Consider the following 23,775-nt stretch of genomic DNA (forward strand, 5'->3'; position numbering starts at 1 on the left):
CCACGGTTGAATGGCTGCACAATTTATTGCACTCATTCAAAGTTACAACTAAAACCATCAGCCACATGAAGGACAGGCCGGACTTCCTGAGCTGAAGCACTTAGGCATGCGTGGGGCAAGCGAAAGCAAAACATAAGGTAGGAATGAGGTTACGGGGGCTCATTTCGAGTGCATAAATCTTGCTCCATGCGAAAGGAGGCGCCGTTATTCGAGAAAACTTCACCGATTAAGCAAGTGAAGAGAGCCAACCGGATGGGAGTGAACCAGAGGTCAATATGGAGGTCCTACCCTGTCCTATTAGTCCACACTTTATCAAATTTTCCTCTTACGATCGGTCCGCTTCCGGTCGGTGTCTTAGAGATACTCATGGAAGTAACCAAAAAATTCTCCTACGCTCTAAACCTTCAGAACTTTAAAACTCTGAACCACCACGACCTACTTCGTTGGAGGATGTCAGCGTCGAGCGGCCCAAAGAAAGACTCACCCGAGTACGAAAAGACAAAATGCAAAATCATCACTTCCCGCTGAGGAAGGAAAAGTGAGCACCTTCTAATAGCAGGACATCATCATTGTTCGTACCATAGCATACAGGGAGGAAGGGACTGGCTGTTGTGTGACGGGGTTGGCCAAATTACGTAGCCTTCCTCCGGTCAGCTCACTTGGGTCACGATTCCGATGGCAAAGGTTCCGCCTCGGCCGAGAGATTTATGAGGATTTATCATATTCACTGACCACCTGAGGACGTAGCGGAATTTTGGGCGACCACGGACCCCGCAAAGAAGGCTGGAGTTGGGGATAGAGGAAGATGGGGAATAAAATTCACCACCCACCGGTACCGGTGCGTTTCGTAACAGGACCCCCGGGGTCGTGGGTGGAACACGGTCGAACAAGGCCAACCGCTTTTGGCGCAACACTCTCGTAGCTGACCTAAACTTTGACTACTTTCCATAAATTCCTTCGCATCCGGAGTTCATGTCCGGAGTTTTTGGGGGTGTGTGCGGAAGCCCTGCTTTCTACGGCCCTCTGGGGAGTTTCAACCATGGTCAGGCCCTCCCTTTCTCCACTCCCTATCCTTCTCACATTCTCCGCTAATGAAAAAGAGCCTCCAGAGGATTCTTTTCACGAGGTGAGGTACTAAAATCTACATTAACCGGGTGTTGCTTTCATTTTGCTTTTCGTTTGCAATACCTTTGGGAGAGTAACGGTTATGCACCGTCATCCGGACGTGCTGGCCATCATTGTTTGGAGCGGTTCCGTGGAACACGTGGAGGCTACGGAGACGTACCAGTGGAGGCTACGGAGATGGCAGATTGCCCGCGAGTTTGTTCGACAGATCACGATTCAGTGTGCCGGTGGGAAAGAAAACCAACAAAAGAATAAAAACTGTCTCAAAGGATTTGTTTGCCGGAACTTGAACTTGTTACGTTACCGCTGTACCGCTGACGCTTTTTTTCTCGGAAGGGTTTTGTCGGCGAGAGCTGGAAAATTATCAGCACCCGTGCAAAGGGTTCGCCGATACGTGCGTAGTGGGGTTTTACGATGTTTTAACGTCCGCTCCGTTTACAACCGTCCATGCACGAAACCGGAAAATATGAAGTATGCAAATTTTCTTCTTAATCATTAATAAACCGTACCTTCTCTGCAATACAATTAAAATTGCGTAAATAAAACAAAACTTTCGAGTATCGTGAAGTGCTTAGGGTGCTCAGGAAGTTGATAAGTTATAAATGGTAACGCTTAACGATAGTACTCAACGCACAACTAAAAACTAAAGCATGTTATCATTTCACCAACGCAAGCATTCTAAAGTACGTAAACAATTGAGTAACGCAACAATTTGATTAAACAACAAACAAATAATAAAATCAACATTAAGGAAACAATATGGTTTATTTGTCACAAATTTTCCGTTAGGCGAAAGAGTGATCATAACGGAAGTGGATCATTTCCACTCTTAAACAAGAAACAAGAATACTTAAATAATCTATTAGAAGGTCCAATAAATTTTGAAGTATGCATATAAAAAAAATAAAGCTTTATTCCCCTATCGATATTCCTAGACATGGAAATTAATAAAACGTTTATCAGCCTAGTTGCAATTTTTGTTATTAACTTTTTTACTGTTACTCTACAGCTTTTTCTTAATTCTACAGCTTCAATTTATCTAAATATGAAGAAACATTTTGGAGTCGTCCAACTCCACTTATTGTAGCACAAACATTAAGAAGTTCAATGTAAAATTACCTCTTTAATCAAATATGCTCTTCTGGTTACAATTGAAAATGACTCCAACCTTTTCCTCGAACCGCACAAATTTAATGATCTGCAAATGCGAAGCGATCATTTTGATGAACCGTTTCATGCGCTAAGTGTAAGCTTTCCCATTTCTCCCGCCGCAATGTGGCCTGTCTTCGAGCGGGACCGTCTGTTTCTTAATGTGGTTACAGCTTATAAATAATTTACACGTAATAAGATATAAATGTTTACAACATAAATTTTTCAAAGCTCATCCTTGCGCCCGTAACGAGCGCTCGGAACACGCCGAGGACAAGCTGTGACACTCGTTCGGTGCGACTTCTGATGAGCGCTGCGTTTTATGTTTTCCCAGCGCTTCCCCATTCTCCCTTGCCGACCCGGCGGCGCTGGGAAAAAGTGCGGGGGAGCCGAAGAAAAATTGTGTAAAATGAATAATAACCTTCAATGAAGGCAACTTTCATCATTCATTTCCCCAAACACCACCAACCCGTCCCAACCCTAATGTCCCTCCTCGGAGCCGCCGTGAACGGAAGGAAGCGCTGAGCGGCGCAGCTTCCGTTCGGGAAGCTTGAGCGTCGTTCTCGTCCGGGAGTCGCGAATGGGATGGGATAATCTGCGGGAACGAAAGCAACGATGGCAGGGACGAAGACACGGCGGGCACCGATCGGCAGGCGGCAAGATGATGTGATGAGATTAAAAAAGATAAACACACTTTTTCTCACCGAGCTGTCACCTTTTTTGCTTCCTTCCTTCTTTTCTTGTCTTGTTGGTGAAATGGAGTGCCGAAAACAAGAGGTTCGCGTCGGAAAGGCCCCCGAACGTACCGAGCGGGTGATATAAAGCGATCAATTACGTGCACGGAAATGGTAATTTGCTTTGGGAAAATTTATCACCACAATAATGCCGCAGTACTTAAGTCAATCATCCCCACAACTCCTGACGGTGGATTTGGTTCTTCGCAGGCAGTTTATTAAATGATGTATTGAACAACGCTCGCAATCGTAAGAAACGATAGGTACGGATAACCCACAATCGCCATAAATCTTCTCGCCAAGTGAAGCGATGGATAATTTACATCAAATAAAAGTGAGTGTTTGAACAGCAATTTACCTCAACATCATTTAAACGTGTTTAGACTGTTTGACTGATATATTTTACACTGTTTACAGGGTCAATTCAGGGATAAGTCCCAAGTTCCATTTTTTAAGGTGAATTTAGTTAAGTTTATATTCTGCTTGTGTTAGTTTTAAGCTGTGTTTGTATAGGCCAAGAAACAAGTACTTTGTTTACAATCAAACAATTTAAAAGCTAAAGAATATTTGCTCCGCGGCGATTGAATAATGCGAGACTTTCTTTAAAAGAATACGTACTCTTTTTCTAGGTTTATTATCTTTAACAAAATTAATGCTTGAGACGAGCGATCACTTGTTGCCATTTAACCGCACTGAAAGCTCTTGCCATCAATTTCAATTGCACTAAGCAGACTTGTCCATATGTTCGAAAACCCAATTTATGTATCCAACTGTGTAAATTATGGCCATACAGAACACTTAAAAGATGCACAAAAAGTTAAATATGCTTATTGCGCTTAAAGACAAAAAACTTTAAAAGTAATAAGTAAAAAGAAAGTAAAAACTAAAAAGACACGAGAGTTTTAAAATTTCTCCTAAAGCTGTACAATACAGCAAATAATGAAAACCATTACTCAAATTGTTGAATGATTTGAAAATCACAAACCAAGAAGGACAAGCATGAATCAAGGAGCAAATCTGTAAAAAGAGTAACTCATAAAATTTGCAAAATGAAGAAAACTAAATCGTACAACATTAAACATCTTGCAAAAAACAATTAAGACGAAATGGGTAACTTCATGGCGTCTTCACTTTGGACAAGTCGATTTCATCCATCGGGTATCCTTTCGCTCCTAGTCCGGTTATTTTGAACGTTGCCTCTGCCGGTTCCTTTTGCGGAGTGGTGAACGCCATCGAACCGGTTGTGACAAATAGCTCGTCCAGCTTTGGACCACCGAAAGCAAGCGCTGTCACCTGCTGGGCCGGTATCTTGATCTCCTGCAGTACTTTTTTCCTATTGAAATACAAACATCGGTTTTATCGTCTCAATCCCATAAACATTGGAGATCAACTCGGTTTCCCTCGATCACTTACTGAGGTGATATTTTCAGCACCTTAGAACCATTGAATATGGCGACGAAATGGTTACCTTCGGTGTCGATTATCATACCATCACTGAAGCCGCCCGGATCGTTACCTGGCGCTTTGAAATCATACCAAATCGTCCCGTTGACTGGAGGTTAGGAGATGGGAAGAATATGTCAAACACTGGCCCAACCCGCGGTGCAGTACTTCACTCACCAAGATTTCCGTCCAGATCAATGTCATACTCTTTGATGTTGTTCGCGCCCGTGTCAACGAAGTAGAACTTGTTCGTCTGCCGGTTCCAGGCCAGTCCGTTCGAGATGTAAATGTTCCGATCCTGCTCCACTAGCTTGCCACTGCTCGCACAGAACCTATACAGCGAGCCCGTCGCGTTCTCAAACGCACTCCCAATACTTTCAAGCATCATAGTACCGGCGTACAGTCGACCCCATGGATCCGCCTTACCATCGTTGAACCGGTTTTGCGTATCCTTGGGACCGGTGTTGGACAACTCCTTCACGATACTCGCCTTCTTCGAGAGCCCATCCCAGCGGATCATCAATATCCGACCGCCGTCACCTATGACGAAACACTCCCGCTGACCCTTCACCGGGATAATGAACGAGGTCCGCTTGGTGCCATCTGCAGAAGAACCAAATCACAAATCAGCCTTTGGCGGACACTTCTGGCAAGTGCCTGACGAATCAGCTCACCGATCGAAGCACAGTACACCTTGTTCTCTTTGTAGTCCAGTCGATAGATCAATCCATTTGAAACGCTCACGTAGTACAGACTCTGACTCGCAATGTCCCAATGGGGACGTGTGCCCAACTCCGTGTATGGTGGGATTATTTCCACTTTATAACTCTCGGCCATGGTCGCTATCCGTGCTTGATCTGTGCGAATGCACTTGCTTGTGACGATATTATATAGCCAACAATACTGTAAAACGCTCTTTGATAAGAAGATTGTTTGATTTCTGATAAGCACTGAAGCTGAACGTTAGGTTTTGCAAGTGTCTTTGTGCACTTCACCATTTGCACAGATATGAGTTACATCGCATTGATTACAAGGAAGGTAAACAAAACCGGCTCGCTTCTCAATACACAGTTCAATCCAGATTGCAAACAAAACGAAGAAACTGGTAACATCAGGTCATCAAGTGTTTAAGAAAACAAGACAGTAATACCGTTAGGTTCAGCAGAAGCGTGATAGCTCAACCCATCTATCATGTTATTTAAGAGTATGAGTCTGGATTAGCCCAAGAAGCAAGCACTTTGTTTACAATCAAACAATTTAAAAGCTAAAGAATATTTGCTCCGAGGCGATTGAACAATGCGATAATTTCATGAAAAGAATACGTACTCTTTTTCTAGGTTTATTATCTTTAACAAAATTAATGCTTGAGTCGAGCGATCACTTGCTGCCATTTAACCGCACTGAAAGCTCTTGCCATCAATTTCAATTGCAGTAAGTAAACCTGTTAATCCATCACTGTCCGGAAGTTGTATTACTACTCATAATCAATTCATTCAGCTCGAGCCAGTAACGGAAAAGAAAACTCTCCAGAGCAAGATGAAAAGGAAAAGAGGAGGAAGAGGGAGGGAATGCATGAAGCGTACATGGATCTGGACAGTACTAAGCTCATTTTGGCTCCGGCACAAAGTATCCATTTTAGGGAAAAAGATAGAGAGGAAGTGCAACGGGCGATAAAGTGCATCATCAAGCTGTAAGCCCGATGCTCGATAAAAGTGATGAGAAAAGAGGAACGAAGCAGGAAAATGTAGCCAGAACGTACTCTTGTAAGTGACAAGTATGGACGATGGAGATTTCAATTCCATTCGCGGGCAGGGAAACGGGAAACCGATTGAAGGAAGAAGGAAAAAAAACACCGATCGGTGGAAAACGGTGCAGGTGGTGGGATTCGAAAATAAAAGAGGAAAGAAGAAAAAAATCCATCATCCTTCGGCTGTCCTTGTTACTACGGGAACCCATTAAAGGGAATTGGAATCCTGTGACCTTCGCTCCCGGGGTTGGATTTATCATCAGAAGTTAAGTAGCTTTTCCACTCGCCGGTGGAAATGAGTGCTGCCTGGGAGGGCATGGAAGCATTTAGCTAAAGCTAAGCTTATAAGTTTCTTTCGTGCCATAAATCAGCGCGAAACTACTCAGCAACTACTGCTAAAACTGCTCCGGAGTTGCGACTGCTTAGCTTTTGCAAACCCTGGTGCAGTAAATCATATCGCCGTCGGAGCAGTGGACTGAAAGGCAAATATTTACCGAAAGCCGGACGACAGCGGACATCCCGAAGGAGCAATAGAGCGGCTAAGAGAGCAAGACAGTGGCAAAGGAAAAAGGTGGAAAAAGCGAAAAACGCGGACAACGTGAACGTAAATGGCAGGGAAACAATCCTTTGACCAGTGCCGTCAACCGGGAAGTCACACACAACCACACACACACACACCGTAACACATGGCCAGCTCGTCGGTGGCGATGATTCATGGCGACCGCAGGCATGCGAAACCTGATCCGTAACGGCAAGGGGTCAATTACTTTGACCATTTTCCGGATGGATGACCAATTTGTGTACGTTTTTCGTTCCTTTTTTGTGTCCAGCTTAGATTTTCCCGAATCAAAAGGACACGTGCACAAAAAAGAGATTCTCGCCCGGGTTGGCTCCATGTCTGACTAATTTATTTGCGCTTCAAAAGTGCACGAAACTGTCGGGACAATTTTTAACCCTCGCTGGAACTGCTAATTTTAGTACCGTCCTGTTTGTTTGTTGCATACTTAAATGGATACAATATAATTTAATAAGCTCCGGCGGAACAAGCTCTAAAGCAAAACTTTTCCCTCAAACCGGTCCTTGCGTCCTTGTGCTTCATTGGGAAATCGAGTTTCTTTTGCCCGTCTTCTTCCAATTCACTCCGAAAACAAAAATCTTTCCCTGCTTCATTACGGCTTGAACGTTGTTCATAAATCATCAGCCTCCATTACTGTCGCACCGCTGTCTTGGGCAAACGCCTCGGGGTCAAAGGGAACGAGGTGCGCCCATATACTTCTTTGATTCGTCATCTTTCAGTCAGAACACTTCGCCACGCGGTCCGCGCGGAGTGGGATAAAGTCTTCGTCCCGCTGCGGAAGCCATGGTGCGCGTGTTTGCAAAAGTTGTATCTATGAGCCCGGTGAAGGATCAGATCAAACAGCGGAAATCTGTCTTGTTTGCGAAGCGAGTATGGCTAATTCGTGAGTGCGCTTTCGCCTCGGTGTTCGTGGAATTCTCTGTGAGACAGCGCAGAGAAATTAATTAAAATAATTACTAATCTTCAAGACGGTTGCTGTGCGAGCAAAGACACTCAACCATTCGTACAACCGTGTTGACTTGGACGCCGAGAAGGATGTGTTCGAAAACAATAAAGCAATCAAATAATTTAAAAACGTTGAATAGGATTGAAACCAGTGTTAACCCTAGCCAATGTATGTATTCAACTGTGTAGATTACGGCCTTTTTGGTTGGTTTATAAACACATAAAAGATGCACAAAAAGATAAATATGCTTATTGCGCTTAAAGATATAAAATCACGAAAAGTAATGCAGAAGGCACGATTTTTTTTAGTTTTTCACTAACCAAGAAGGATATGAATGAATCGATGATCAAATCAATAGAAATTCTAACTCGTCTAACTTGCAAAATGAAGAAAAACAAATTGTTAAAACATTGAAAAGCTTTAAAAAAACAATTAAGACGAAATGAGTAACTTCATGGCGTCTTCACTTTGGACAAGTCGATTTCATCCATCGGGTATCCTTTCGCTCCCAGTCCGGTTACTTTGAACGTCGCGCCTGCCGGATCCTTTTGCGGAGTGGTGAACGTCAACGAAGCCGTTGTGACAAACAGCTCGTCCAGCTTTGGACCACCGAAAGCAACCGATGTTACCTGCTGGGCCGGAATCTTGATCTCCTGCAGTACTTTTTTCCTATTGAAAAACAAACATCAGTTTTATCGTCTCAATCCCACAAACCTTGGAGATCAACTCGGTTTCCCTCGATCACTTACTGAGGTGATATTTTCAGCACCTTGTAGCCATTGAATATGGCGACGAAAAGGTTGCCCTCGGTGTCGATCGTCATACCATCACCGAAGCCGGCCGGAACGTTACCCGGTTTTTGAGGCTCTTTAAGGTCATACCAAATCGTCCCGTTGACTGGCGGTTAGGAGATGGGAAGAATATGTCAAACACTGGCTCAACTCGCGGTGCAGCTTACACTTCACTCACCAAGATTTCCGTCCAGATCAATGTCATACTCTTTGATGTTGTTCGCGCCCGAGTCGACGTAGTAGAACTTGTTCGTCTGCCGGTTCCAGGCAAGTCCGTTCGAGATGTAAATGTTCCGATCCTGCTCCACCAGCTTGCCAGAGCTCGGACAGAACCTATACAGCGAGCCAGTCGCGTTCTCAAACGGACTCCCGAAACTTTCATGCATCATAGTACCGGCGTACAGTCGACCCCATGGATCCGCCTTACCATCGTTGAACCGGTTTTGCGTATCCTTGGGACCGGTGTTGGCCAACTCCTTCACGATACTCGCCTTCTTCGAAAGCCCATCCCAGCGGATCATCAACAGCCGACCGCCGTCGCCTATGACGAAACACTCCCGCTGGCCCTTCACCGGGATGATGAACGAGGCCTGCTTGGTGCCATCTGCAGGAGAACCAAATCACAAATCAGCCTTTGACGGACACTTTGGGCAAGTGCGTGACGAATCAGCTCACCGATCGAAGCACAGTACACCTTGTTCTCTTTGTAGTCCAGTCGATAGATCAACCCATTGGAAAGGCTCACGTAGTACAGACTCTGACTCGCAATGTCCCAATGAGGACCTTCACCCAACTCCGTGTATGGCGGGATTGTTTCCACTTTATAACTCTCGGCCATCGTCGCTATCCGTGCTCGATCTGTGCGAATGCGCTTGCTTCGAACGATATTATATAGCCAACAATACTGTCAAAAGCTCTTTGATAAGAAAATTGTTTGATTCCTGATAAGCACTGAAGCTGAACGTTAGGTTTTGCAAGTGTCTATTTGCATTTCACCAGTCGCACAGATATGAGTTACATCGCATTGATTACAAGGAAGGTAAACAAAAACGGTTCGCTTCTCAATACTCAGTTCAATACAGATTGCAAACAAAACGAAGAAACTGGTAACATCAGCTCATCAAGTGTTTAAGAAAACAAGACAGTAATGCCATTGGGTTCAGCAGAAGCGTGATAGATCAAACCATCTATCATGTTATTTAAAAGTATATCTGGAATAAATAGAAGATCGTTGCATAACATCCTTGACACATCAACGAGGGGCGGTAACGATAACATTCACACACACACAAAGTACCAGTAGTCTCTATTAAAAAGTTCTACTTAACATATCTATTACTGACAGAAGCATTTTTATCCAAACTTCTGGATCCAAGTAATAGAGTTGTGTTCCTTTAATCACAGCGAGTTTCAGATTCCGGAAGTCGATTGCTGATAATAAAGACCCTGTTATCTCTATCATGCAAAGGTACGGCAAGTGGCCAACTCTATTGATATTGAATAAATCTAATCAAATTGCTTTGATGGATACTTCTGCATTATCGACTCGATAACGGCTGCTTAGGGGCAATTTTATCAGTTTCCGATAAGCTTTCGACGGCATGTTTGCTTAGCCTACGCGCACCTCATAGTTGTTTGATCGAGCAGTTAATTTTGGCAGCTGTACCAAGGTACAATTTTGGAGTCAATGGCCAACGAGGTGAAGGTTGACGTGCTGCCTGGTCCATTTTTGGAGCTCGGCGAAGGGCCGCACTGGGACGTCGAGTCCCAGAGTCTGTACTACGTGTGTATCCTGACCAGCACGCTGCACCGGTATGACTGGAAGGAGGGCAAAACCTACTCGGCGTCGATTGGTAAGGCACCGGGGTGTGTTCGGCCAGGTTATAAAATGTTGTTTGGTGATGTGCGATCGACTGTGTTCCGGCAGAGGGCAGTACCTATGCGTCGTTCGTCATTCCGGTGAAGGGACGCCGGGGTGAGTTCGTCGTCGGCAGTGGGAGGAGGATTGTGCTGGTCAGCTGGGATGGCCGGTCGGAGCGAGCCACGCTCGGGAAGGTGCTGGCCGACCTGGGCGAGGAGGAGACCGACCACCGGTTCAACGATGGCAAGGTGGACGCCCAGGGGCGACTGTACGCCGGAACCATGCTGGCGGAGGACTCCCGGAACCACTTCGAGATGGACGACGGCAAGCTGTACCGGCTGGACGGTGGTGGACAAATAGTGCAGCTCAAGAGCAAGGTACACATCTCCAACGGGCTGACCTGGAGTGTGCGGACAAACAAGTTCTACTATATCGACTCGTTCGCATTCGACATCAAAGAGTACTCGGTCGATGCGGCCGGCAATCTGGGTAAGCAAGCGTGACCCGGCCACTGCGATTTGGCTCTCCCGGCAGACTATCTTTCGGCTCTAACGTTGTGCATGTGTTTCCCTATGTGCGTTCCATTATCGGATCTCGCCAGCCGACGAGCGGGTGCTGATAAAGTTGAAGGATGACGAGGCATCGACGGAGTTCATTGCGGACGGCATGACGAGCGATGCGGACGGAAACCTGTACGTGGCCGTGTTTGCCGGCTCGAAAATCATCAAGATTAATCCAGAGTAAGTCCACCCTCTGGGGCTCAAAGGTCTTCATCTTTCGCTTAACCATGACGTACTGTACGATTGCTATCGATTGGCGAAAGGCGATCCAAGTGCTGCGTTGTCAGGAATTAGAAAGGCGTTCTTCAAGATTCGAATTCTGCGATCGATAGGAAATAGTTTCCACCTCAAAGTTGTTTTTCAACTAAAAAAAGTACCCAAGTGAAGAAGTTAACAATTGAAAAGAGAATTTAAGAATTATGAACTGAACGCTGACAAAATGAATTAGTAGAGTACATTCAATCTAAATATAATCTATAACATCTAATATGTTGTATCGATAACAAGAAATGTTTTAACATACATTTCAATTCCCAATCTGTGTAAGTAATATTTCAAAAATGTCCAAACCAAACTTCTTCTCTTTTTCGTTTTATCTGATTTAAGAAACGAAAAATTCAAATCCCACACAGTATAAAGTTAAATATTATATCAATATTCATGCAAAGTTCTGCAAACGAGCAAATATTTTTAAATCATTTGAACTTAGGGCATCTTTTGTTTATTATGGGAAGAATTTAAAGGCAGTGTCTATCTTGACTCCACTAAACTACTCTGCTTATTGATTTATTAAATTATTGATAGCGTGGTTGATTGATTGATTGATTGTTAGTTCCAAACACTTTGAATAGCTGATCTCCAAAATGAAATTAACGATGATAACGGTTCATAAACCGTATTTTAGAAGTACTTGACAGTGCTACAAATTATTTCCAGCCAATGTTTAACATATCCCTGTGGTAAAGCCTGTAGTGGCCAAAAGTTCCTTTTTTTCGGCCCGATAAATGTCTCCAATCTTCCAACTGGACTGAGGCTTTGATTTTCTTAATTTCCCACAACTATACTAGATTCTAATGTAAATTCTTACATCAGCATGGGCTCGTGTAACCGGGTCTTTTAACCTCGTTTTATCAAACATACAATATTTTGATGAAACATTTCAACGTTTCGTTCCGCTTTCGGCAGGACGGCCCAAATCGTTCAAGAGATCCCGTTGCCCGTTGCCCAGGTTACCTCCGTGGCGTTCGGTGGACCTAACCTGGACATCCTCTTCGCAACGACGGCCGCCAAGGAGCTGACCACGCCGCAGGAGCCACCGGCCGGTGCCCTGTTCCAAATCACCGGCCTCGGAGTCCGGGGCACCCCGATGCACGAGTTCGTCCTGCCTGCGTCGTCGGCCTGATCTTCCCGCTGTTCCCGCAGAAGTTAAACGTCTGGCCTGGTCATCTTTTAACAACCCTTACCAGCTCCTCCAGCGGTGTATGTTTGGGTGCTGTAGTAATCATTTCAATTTCCACTCGATAAGCGTCGCAGCGCATTTGGCTGGAACTGCGAAAAGAGTGTGTCGCATCTTGCGCTATTTCTTTCGCACCTTCCTCCCAACCCCCCCACCGCTGCAAATCGTCCAAACCTTTCCTAAACCCTCCGTACACTTCCACTCGACCAGGAGCAGCCGGCAAAAGTTGGAGTTAAAGGCCAGAGCAGTCTAGCCGTTGGCTGCTAGGATACGGTATAATTTGATCACAATAACAATAAGTGCACCAATTTCGACTAAATGTTGAATAAATAAAGGATTTACATACACCCCGTGTGATGTCCTCTCGAATAGTCTGTCTATAAGAAATATAGAAAGAGAAAGATGGAGACTACGAGCATGATGGAAGAGAAGTGGCGAATGCAAGAACGAGAGGCCACATGCTCGGTCGCGTGAACGTCCGACGGAGTCGACGGAGGGGTCTCTTGGAGACGAGAAACGCCAGACAATGGGGCGCCAACACATTTGTGGAGATTTTTATAATGTGTTCTTCAACTCTGCAAAACTCCGCAAACTCCGTCCGGCTGGCGTTTTGTGCCGCGTTGTTCACGGAATGCGTCTCCCCGAACCGGCTGGAGGAACACTCCCATCCGGGGTGGTTTGTTTTAAATGCAGATAAATTTATGTGTTATAAATGCAGATGGGAAATACAGTTGGTCACCGGCCCTATAAGGAGCCTTCTCTGCAAGAAGCTTCAGCAAGAGTAAGAGCAGACACCATGAAGGGGAAAACCCGGCATCGAATCCCCAACAATGGTCCAGCTCAAATGAATTTCCCTTGAACAAACGCTTAATCTGACTCGTCCGAACCGATTACTATCAACGTCACTGTCGTGAGAATAATTTCCCGGCAACGTCCACGTTCCAGTGGCCGACGTGGCGTCCCTCATTAACGGGCTGCAACCGTCGGGTTCGTGTAATCTGGCTCGGAAAGTGGCCAACCGTGTACCACCCGGCAGCTTAGCTCTTTATGTCAATCAAATGAGGTCCTTTGGAAACAAAAAGAATAAATAACTTCCAACAGGGACCTTCCAGGCGACAAAGAAGCTGACAATCTGAACCGCCAGAACCAACCGGCATCCGCCAGCGGAACCAGATTCAGCCAACATGGTTACCCTGCTCCAACTATCTTTTCAACAATCACCGCTACACAAACACACACATACACACACGGTTCGTAGCCGCAAGTCCCCGAAGCCGTGGCAGGCTAAAGGGAAGAAAATAATTAGAACTTCCGTTCCAGCGCCTCGAGCGCCAGACCTAGCGCCGAAAGTAGCAGAAGGATTAGGTGAGATTACGTTAAATTTAATCTTATTAGCCAAACAGATAACATGATAACACACGTAATCGTAATTGTTAACGATGCCGGTGCCGGTGCGCAGGGTGTGCCTTGTGTGCATACGGTTTTGCGATACGATCGGGCTGACTTTCCCTTTCCCGGGAGCACGTTCCACCCATTCGGGTTTAGTGGGACGAAAGAGTTTGGACTTGTTTCTTTTTTTCTTTTTTGTTGCAGCATTACCCAAAGCAGAAGACTTGTGGAACTCTATAGGCACCACTCTGGTGGTTTTTCACAATCCTCCCGGATTTGTTGTTGGCCGTTTTGTGTTGGAATGGTAGAGTGTTATAGGGTTAGGCGGATACCATTTGGTTCACCTTTAAAGAGCGATGAATTACTGCTTTTAAAGAGTGTTAATTGATGATCATCTTCTTAGGATGATTTTAAGTATTATTTATTGCAACATTAAAAGACGAATATTTGTGTTTGATGCACCTTCCATGCCCAGTGTCCAAAACGAACATCTTCCCCCTTTCAGCCAATAAACGGTGAGACAAACTTTACGATCTAGCAGAGTGGCCCAAACAACGGCGATAACATTGTAAACTGCGTGCCTTCCAGCAACTACAACACCGATGCGAACCTGACTTCCTGCGAACGAACTTCCGGGTCATTAACAAGGGCGTTAGCAAAGGCATGTTCCGGGGGTGTTTAAGGTTTTATCGCCTTCGCTTCGCCACGCCACGATGGTTGCAACTTCATTCTATCGGTACCCCGAACCGATGAAAATGTTTGCCAAAAGTTACTTTGCACAAAACTTGCTCCTCTCGACCCGAAGTTCGGCCGTACACTCACACACACACACACACATACATACACGCATCTTTCCTGTGTCTTCCGGAGCATATTGTCGAAAGTTACAAACGCCTCTGACGAGGCCAATGAAAGCGAGCAGATTCGTACCAGCAGCAGCAACTTGCGATTCATTGCGTCGCGGCGTGTGGATTTTTCTTTCCGCCGGCATCGGTTCGCCTCCACGTGGATGTGTTTTCAAGTTTATGGGGCTCGACTTGGGTAAGGCAAGCATATTGTTTCGGTGCCTTATGGTAGCCTCGAGTACTTAGGATTTTCGGCAAGAACATAATTCGTCATCTTGCGTACGGTCTGGTGTCTTTTGGAGCATCGTGTTCGCGCAGTCGAGATGTATGCGAATCGAGATAACATTGTTTGATGAAGATCATCAGGATTCTCTTTTATATATGTACGAAAGAAACGAATTTCAAGAAAAAAGATAGAGAGGAGTACTTGTATGCCTGTAAAAAAACTTTAAAGCATATCTGACTATATGTTATAGCGAAATAATTATCTTTTTTGCATTCAAACTAGGTTGGTTTTGCACAAGTGGAGCAAGAACAAATAGAATAAAAAATAATGATACCTCTATTTGAAACTTTCAAATAAACTAAACCATTCACTATTAAATAGAAACAACTATTCCACAGTGTACTGTTCTTTTATATTCTCATTGAGTGAGGAAAGTATAATCAGAAATAATAAATAAGTTTCAAACATATTAAAAATGTCAATTTAAATTCGCTACCATCAGCTTTAACCATGAAAAGTTGCTCAAAAAAAGATTCCTATTAACGCACGGGTCAGTTTTACATACACTTAATCTTCTAGATAATCGGTCTGTGTGCAAAGAGTTTTAAGGCTCGGGCCATTTTTCATGCCCAGCATCAAAACCATATACTTCCGAAGGATGCCCAGACGGAACCCTTTGCGTAGATTCGAAACTGTTTGGTTCTAAATTTAGTGGAGCAAAGGCTTCCGACTAAAACGCGACCATGGCATTTCTATCTACGTAAGCAATTTGCCCCGCTTCTCGAATTGAGCCTCACTAGGCAGATGGACGATGATTTGTCCATCGTTTCCGAGTATCGGCTGGCAAACCCCTTTTCCGCGAAGCCACCTGCTCCGGTCACGAGCCACATGGCGCATTACCCGAGCACGGAAACATCAAAAGGGCTCGTGCCATCAAAAATCGCCATTTCGCTATAGCCCTTTGGCGTGATGAAGGTTCTCATTTCAATCCCGCACACGGCCGACCGTGTCCCCACTACCCCCTCAACGCGGCCCGGGCAAGATTGATCGAAGGAAAATTTCAATTTTCGGCCCGATATTAAAAATAATGACAAGCATTTATTCTTCCTCCGGGAACCAGACGGTCGCTTTTGCTCTTGTGGCCTGGTTCTGATCATTTGGGGTTTTCCTCCCCCGACTGGCAGATTCTTTTTTTTTTATCAAGTTTTTCTACCACCCAACGAGGGCTCGCGAGGAAAAGGCCCGAAGGTTCACGGTCCATCAAAACAAGAAGTAGGAAAAAAACAGCGAGCCAGTTAAATAGAAAGGAACAACTCACTCGATGACCAGCGCGGAGAACATTAAAATCGAAATTCACCCTCTATAGAGGGGTATGGAAAACACAACTCCACTGGTATTGCATAGATGAAAAGAGAAAAATAAATTTGCTAGCATATGAAAATTTGATTCGGAAAAGCGGAGTGATATTGAACGAGGGCAATGATAATCATTCGCCAGTGAAATGTAACGCACAGCAAATGTGTTTGTCTATCAGGAAATAATCTCTTGTGAAAAAGATCTAACTTAAAAAGATCTTACTAAAATTTAAAAAAAAAATAGTATACCAGGTTTATGATTTTGTAATTCTACTTCTTTATTAAATTCTTATTCTTTGGTTATGAAATCAAGCTTTGATCATCAACCATGTTACCAACCCAGCCGTGTGTCAAATATTATGAATCTACCGATTTAAACATTTTAACGATTTCGTTATTCGTTTCTTATTTTGTTCTTCTTTTATTCTCTGTTCGTTTTCTCTGTTCGCTTCATATGTTACAACTTTTTTCATCTCTTTGTGAATGAGGAAAAGAGATAAAGATGCGTCAAAAGATTATAAATACAAAGACATCAAACAAGAATGGTGAAGACTATCAAAACCAACATAAAAATGATCAGTTATGATATTAAACTCCTTTTTGGAAAACTTTACTTGAAAACTTCTTTTTTGATTAAAGTACATTAGTATTAGGTCCTTTTATCTCCTAAGCCGACCATGTTGACCCATCGTTTTTAGCAAAGATGTTCTTTAAATGATTTGCTTAAGTTCTATTTTCTTTAAAGGAAAATCAATTTGTCCACCCTAGAGTGAACAAAAGAAATGAAAATATAAAAAAAGAGGCATTAAAGAGCAAGCATAACAAAAGTAATTTAAAAAACATTGGCCACCATCAGGAATAAACTTCGTCAACGTGCAGAATAAAAGTGGTTTATGTAAATTGTTTAAATTTTCACCGAAACAAAACTTTAGCGAAACCGTAGACAGAACCATTAGATTCCGGGAGTGTCCCTTTGCGGGCAGCCCTTTCACCTTCCGGACGATGGTTCGTAATTGTCACGGGGCGGTGACAAAAATTGGATAAGCCAGATCAACCTAACTTTCCACCACCGAGCCGAGGAAAAGCCGTGAAGGCTCGCAGCCATTCCCAAGAGCGTGTCAGATGCGTTTCAAAATCACAAACAGAGCCGACGATTTGTTCTGACATCGCCTATCGACCGCAAACCGAACGCTGCCCCATCGATGGTGCTCCACGTGAGGGCACCCCATTAGGCGAGGGTTTTCGGGAGGAAAACCAGCTGAAAGCATGCGAAGTACAAACACATCCCGGGCCGTCGAGTCGAGCCGGACACATTTCCGGGCATCGACCAACCGCACGATAAACCCCAACGTCATGAAGCATCGTTTAATGGATTGAATGTGGTTTCTCCGGTTCGTCCTCGCCGTTCTCCCTGTTCCAACGGCTTTTCCATTTTGCCCCAGCTTGGTCACACCGTAGGCCTTTTGAAACGTTTTTCTATTCAGTGACAAAGGGAGCGTGTGAGTGAGGAAATGAAAGATAAAAAGTATCCTTTCGACGTCCCTGCGAACGCTTCGAATGATCGTTTGCGAGGTGCATTTTCCGAGCGAGAAAGCACATGGTGCTGGCAGGACGGCGCAAACCGGAAGCCACCAGCCGCGAGACCTCATCCTTCTCGGCCCCTACAATTGGTCCAATTATAGACCACGATCCAGGACACACCGCACAATTCCACGACAAACGGATCGAAGCGGATCGGTTAATCAAGGGGTCAACGAGTCCAAACCGGAAGTGGGCGTCAAACCCTGCCTTGCCCCCGTTTCACACACTCACTCGATCTTGAATGTCGCTCTCCAGAACGATACCGATGATTGCTTCGGTTGCATACTTCGGCGATCACTGACACACGCACGTCGGTTGACGTTTCGATGTGCCCACTTTCCGGACGATGTAGAAACATTGAACCATTTCTGACCAACAGCCACAGCCGAGAGAGCGTTCCATTATTGTTGTGGGGGATGCAATGGGGCAATTTTCGTAAATTTGGTTCCCTCGATTCGTTATTTGCATATTTAAATAAACAGAAATGGCAGCAGGCGACGAGCGAATGCAGCGATGCAATTGCAATTGCACTTTGGCCGTTCGAGTTACCCATCAGCTGTTCTGTCTCTGGTTTTGTTCCAAGCCAAACATGCATCCAGATTCCGTATTGGCAGAATGAAACGAAGCAGCTATCCTTAATGTGTTGATTTTCTCTTTAATGGAAACCTCAATTTCAACAGCAAGGAGATTTTCAAACATGTCTCGGTCATCGATTAAGGGGGAATCAAATAAGTAAATAATTATCCTCCATATTACAAAATTGTATTATCTGGTTGAAGATTATTTACCTACTTTTTTATGTACTCAAAATTTGAAAATTACTAATCAAAATCTAGTATTTTAAATATTTAATCTAACCTAGGCGTTCACTTTAAAATGAATTAGCATTAAACAAAACAATCATATAAATAAAAAAATTAAGAAATATTGATTTTGACAGATTTCAATTTAGTTATTTTGCAATTGCACAAACATTTGAAGGATAAAAAGTTCAAACATATTATTTACATCATTTGGCATATGTGATAACTTGTACACTTTTATATCAATCACTACAAACTATGAAAATGCAAGAAACATTTAAGGCACTTTCTTAAAAATAACATAAAGTTAATAACTTAAACCCAAAGAAATTTTGGCCATGGCCAACTTTTAAAAATACTTAATTTACTGTTTAACCCTTTCACGACCGTAAGCTATTCAAGCCTAAAATTGGCAATACAACACAATATTTTGGCTATTTGGGGTGTAAAATAAGAGAATATCACCAGAAAAACCCTAGCAGTATGTGTAGGTTTTTTATAATTTCATGGGAAATATTTTTCCCTATGAACCATAAAAGTCAATAAATGACCAGTATAGTTATGATATCGGAATTTATTTCATTTGCTTTCCACTACAAACAAAAAAAATTTCCACATTCTAAAAAAAGATCTTAGCCATTTCTATGAAAAAAACAATAAATTCATCAACTTGCCAAATACTAAGTTTTTGTTGTTGGTTGAACGCACGAATGGTTTGGTTTTTGGGCAATTAATTTTAATAGTTCTTTTTTGTTTATTCGTTCAGAAAGACATTTGAGGCCTTTGACATAATGTTTTCTTTGATGTTTCGTTTCAAAAGTATCGTTTTGTTAATAATTGAACAAACATTAACGAGTTTTGTAGATGGGAAAAATATTTCCCTTGGTCGTGAAAGGATTAAAATCTTTTAAAAATGTGCCATTTTGACAATATCTAATCTAGAGTAGCACAAGTTTTATGGTGGTTCCAATCAGTTGGCAAAAACGAGAAAATTATAGCTTTATTAGTATGATTTAGATCCCTCGAGAGATTGATGTATGAGGTTTTAATGCTTTAAAATTATTCCGCCGCCTTCCACTCGCTTTTTGTACCGCGTTCACAATACACAATATCTGTAAGAAGTTCATTCGATTTCAGGGCTCGTCAAAAGGAGGGCATATTTTTTGGAACCCTTTGCAACACAAGTGTTCCAAAATCGAAGCTATTTCGACGTGACATATTTATGACCGTTATTAAAATTCCCGTCAAGCCTGTCCACCCTCAAGCCCACCCTCTAGGGAATAGGTCCCTCGGTTTTGTTATCTTGCTCGCTGCTTTCGGGTAGAAGAGAGAAAATACATTCTGCTAAATTGGTTGTAATTTCCCAATAAAAAAAAAAGCTACCATACCCTTACGGTGCATCGGCAGCCAGCGAACGCAACAGGCGATGGCGAATGTCCGTAGGATACGACCAACGTCAACATCCCGTCGGGGATAACAACAACTACATTAGCGCCCGCCCGCCCCCTCATTCAAGAGGCCACACCTTTCCGCACCTGCTTTCGGTGAAGATGCACCGACCGGATCGGAAGCCAACCTGCACCGCTCGTTCGGGCTGCAATTTATGATGTCGGCACGATATTATGCTAATAGACTCATTAAAGCATGCCAAGCATGGAAATTAACATGATAAAAAACAGTAAACAAAACTTTCCGCAGCCAACAATCGAGTGCGTCCGATCAGCGCTCTTCGCCAACGCACTGTGTGTGTTCCGAATTGAGAAGTGAAAAAATACAACAAGCTATGGACTGTTTGCGGTTTCAAATGTTAAGTTAACCAGTAACATCATGAAAAAAGTAATACAGCGGAAAATTTGCACTCTTATTGTAAGGTGGAAAGAATTATTAATATTTCAAACATAAAACAAACATAAAATAAACATCATTATAAATATAAATTATTAACTTGACTTATAGTTTAACTTCCGATTCCCATAGTGCAGTATTGTTCTTCCGAAGTCCATTAAGAGACTGACAGAGGCATCCTCGACTTCTCGCCACTTTCTTCATCTCCCTTTTCGCGTCAGAAGATCCTCTCCCCTATCGATCGCTCATTGTCGGCGTGTAATCGATCGGATGATGAATTTCCGCGGACCATCCCGTCCACCCGAAACGGCCCCGAAGGCATCGGTCCGGAAAAAGTGCATCGCGAAACAGGCGCTATAATTTATGTTCCGCGCAATCCTTTCGCACGAACGCCTCGCGTTTCGCTCCGTCACTCTGTTGGAACGTTGGTTTTTTCTTCGGCATCTCAGTCCATCTCCATTCTCGGGTGAACTCCTGGCACCTGAAGGATTTCACTCGACGCGCTTCTACGACGCAAGCATTCTATCGCGAGAAGATGCAGCAGCTTCCGCGGGCCACGTAATCCATCATCGGTTGCGCCTCGGCGTGCCGGGGTCAATTTGAATGCTAATGGGAAATAATAATACAAAATCTCTTACGCGACGCCAACAACGGTGCCGGCGGACGATCGCTCGGACAATGCGTTTCTGCGCGTATCGGAATGCTTTTTCGATAAAATTTACACCATCACCGAACATCCTCTCGTCTCACAGCCGTTTGGTCCCCAATCGTTGATGGTGCTCGGGAAATGGTGTGGACAAAAAAAAACGAAAAACCGGCCCATCACCCAGATCACCATCGTAACACGGGCACATTATTTTCTCCTTGTCAAGAGTATTACGAGAGACATTAAAACTGCACTTGGGGCGATTTTTCGAAATTATTGTCAACCGCGCTGCGGTAGGTCCGACGCGTTTGCCCTGGGCTGGACATGTTTAGTGCTTCAATTTATTACTGCCACCATGACGGACAACCTTGGCCTTCGGGTTTGTTTTTCGCTTCGCGCGATACGCCACATTTAGGCTTAGGTAGTTTAATATTTAAATTATTTTATGTGGCAATGATCGACTGCTTCTGCCAATCCTCTTTATGAAAAAAAATCTGGTCGTTGCACATAATAAAAACATGCTGTTGTATGGCGTAAATGAAACTTTGTTGCTAATTGAAACCGCCAACCGACGAAAAATGACAACAGGGATCAGTTAGACTGCGAAAATTGAACAGTTTTCCTTTTATTGATTACGTTAAAATATTTGAGGTGATGGAAAAAAACAAAAAGTAATAGCAATTGTCATTTATATTATCATTCCTTTCATTGTTTACCTATTTATTTTTATTTCTGATTTTAATTGAATTAAATATACTTTAAATAAATTTATATTTATTAATTTGTGCTATCGTAATCAACAGAGATTTTCATAACAATTTAATCTACAAAAACAATCAAAATCTTTACAGAAACACTATTTAGGTTCAAATTTTGGTTTGATAAGTAGGTAAAAGAAAGTACAGTAGAATCTAAACCATACAGATCAAACCCTTGATCATCCATGAAACAAATCGGTTACATTTCAAGCAGTATCTTCTTTACTTGCTCTACAACATTACCACCGGGACGCAAACCGTGACCAGCCTTTCAAACATACTGGCCAGCTAAAAATACCCACGGAGCGAAACATCCCACAGCAGGTTTTCCTCGGCGGAAAAGCAGACAGCCACGTCGAAGAGATAACGACAGAGGAAAAATAAATCGAATCGAAAGCAACTATTGATTGCAGCCCGTTCGTTAGTTAAATTTGAAATTGATAGATAATCCCTTCGAATCTCTCCCTCCCCCTTTCTCTTTCCAAACCTTTTTTCCATCTTACTCGGACTTGTCCAAGGGTAGGTCAGGTGTTTCGGGAAACAAGTCCACCGAAACCGTAACATATTCGTTACGTTCGTTGGTCTAATGAAGAGGAAATCTTCACTGATAGCTTCCACGTTCAGTCTTGCCGAATGAAATTCCACCCGTTTCCAACCCACTTTTCTTCGGTCTTCATCGGTTTGCTATTTGCCAAACGAGGAACCGGGTTTCCAACCCCAAAAGCCAAATATATGGACGCCTTCGCTTCGTCTCAAATGCCAAACGGCATCTGCAGGAATGCATTACAAAAATCTGTGAGCTGGCGGAAGGGTACGAACAGGGACGAGTGAGTTCCACACGTCAGGAACAACATTCCACATTGCTTTCCCAAACACACACGCACAGCCACATACAGGAACAACAAATTGTTGCACGTCCCATTTCTCAAGCGCAAACGAGCTCCGGTGCTTGCTTGCGTCGGCAATCACGGCCTCCAGCAATTCCTTCCCAGTGAAAACCATCCTCCAACCATCACCTTTTCCACCCCCTCTTACCATGGCCATCAGGTGGTGCTTTATCAGAAAAACGTGAGAAAACTACCGAACCGTGGCACGACGCTCCAAAGGAAACTGAATGCCGGCGTAGACTGACGGGCCCCGAATGGGATGGTAAACAAATCGGTTTCCATTTCCCCGGTGGAAAGGTAGCTAGGCGAAGGGGAACAGCCTGGAGGGATGGTTTAAAAATCCCCCACCAGTGTGCCAGAATTTCCCCCCAGTGTCAAGGATCGACAATGGATATGATTGGTTCCGGTAAAGTGGTTTTTCGATCCTTTCATCTGTTCTTGGTTTAAGCTTCCGATGCAGTAAACCAAAGCTTTCATCTGCGGACGGTGTTTAAGTGTGGAGTATTGCTAATGTTATTATTAAATTTGGTTTGAACAGCAAAGCCGTATTAATGTTTCTTCAGCTTTCTTGTCTGTCTTGCTCGGCTATTCAGTGCCTGATATTTAGCCTGGTAGTCCGACGACGTATAACATTTACTACTTATACTGATAACATGAGACAACGAGCAAAGATGAACAAATTTCGTCAAACATTAAGCCACGCAATTTCAAAAACAAAACAATTTGTAAAATAATCCGGGCACTTAGCACTCGTGGGTCGGTTCCCAAAAGGTTATGAAATGTTATGAACTTAGCAGAAGCTATGAAACGATACTTTTAGACTTACCCAAGAATGGCACGCAGAAGCTTCTACAAACAGGCGCTGGGCACCGGACAGCTACTAATTCGAGCGACACAACAGACTTCCAGGCTACACAACACTTCGACACTGCACAACACTACTGCTATTGCTCGGTGGACTAAATACACCCGAGCGTTGACCCAGGCCGGTTGACACTTGTCGTGATCTCCACGAAACATTTATAAATTTTTATTTTAAACTCCAAGTTCG

General features: G+C 43.7%; 3 protein-coding genes across 3 annotated transcripts; 1 reads left to right on the plus strand and 2 right to left on the minus strand.

Annotated features, from left to right (window-relative positions):
• Nucleotides 1–4,124: 4,124 nt before the first annotated feature.
• On the minus strand, nucleotides 4,125–5,288 carry LOC131293199 (regucalcin-like). The gene is made up of 4 exons (XM_058321278.1): nucleotides 5,126–5,288; nucleotides 4,629–5,054; nucleotides 4,422–4,560; nucleotides 4,125–4,341 (listed from the first exon to the last, which is right to left on the minus strand). Exons 1-4 carry the CDS (start codon nucleotides 5,286–5,288, stop codon nucleotides 4,125–4,127), a joined length of 945 nt encoding a protein of 314 aa, XP_058177261.1.
• Nucleotides 5,289–8,173: 2,885 nt separating this feature from the next.
• LOC131293200 (regucalcin-like) lies at nucleotides 8,174–9,350 on the minus strand. The gene is made up of 4 exons (XM_058321280.1): nucleotides 9,188–9,350; nucleotides 8,691–9,116; nucleotides 8,471–8,618; nucleotides 8,174–8,390 (listed from the first exon to the last, which is right to left on the minus strand). The coding sequence occupies exons 1-4, from the start codon at nucleotides 9,348–9,350 to the stop codon at nucleotides 8,174–8,176; spliced, it is 954 nt and encodes a 317-aa protein (XP_058177263.1).
• Nucleotides 9,351–10,199: 849 nt separating this feature from the next.
• On the plus strand, nucleotides 10,200–12,362 carry LOC131293201 (regucalcin-like). The gene is given in 4 exon segments (XM_058321281.1): nucleotides 10,200–10,365; nucleotides 10,440–10,862; nucleotides 10,975–11,113; nucleotides 12,119–12,362. Coding segments are annotated over 4 exon segments (972 nt in total).
• The last annotated feature ends 11,413 nt before the right edge of the window (nucleotides 12,363–23,775 follow it).

Source organism: Anopheles ziemanni, chromosome 2, assembly GCF_943734765.1.
Source record: "Anopheles ziemanni chromosome 2, idAnoZiCoDA_A2_x.2, whole genome shotgun sequence".
NCBI lineage: Eukaryota > Metazoa > Arthropoda > Insecta > Diptera > Culicidae > Anopheles > Anopheles ziemanni.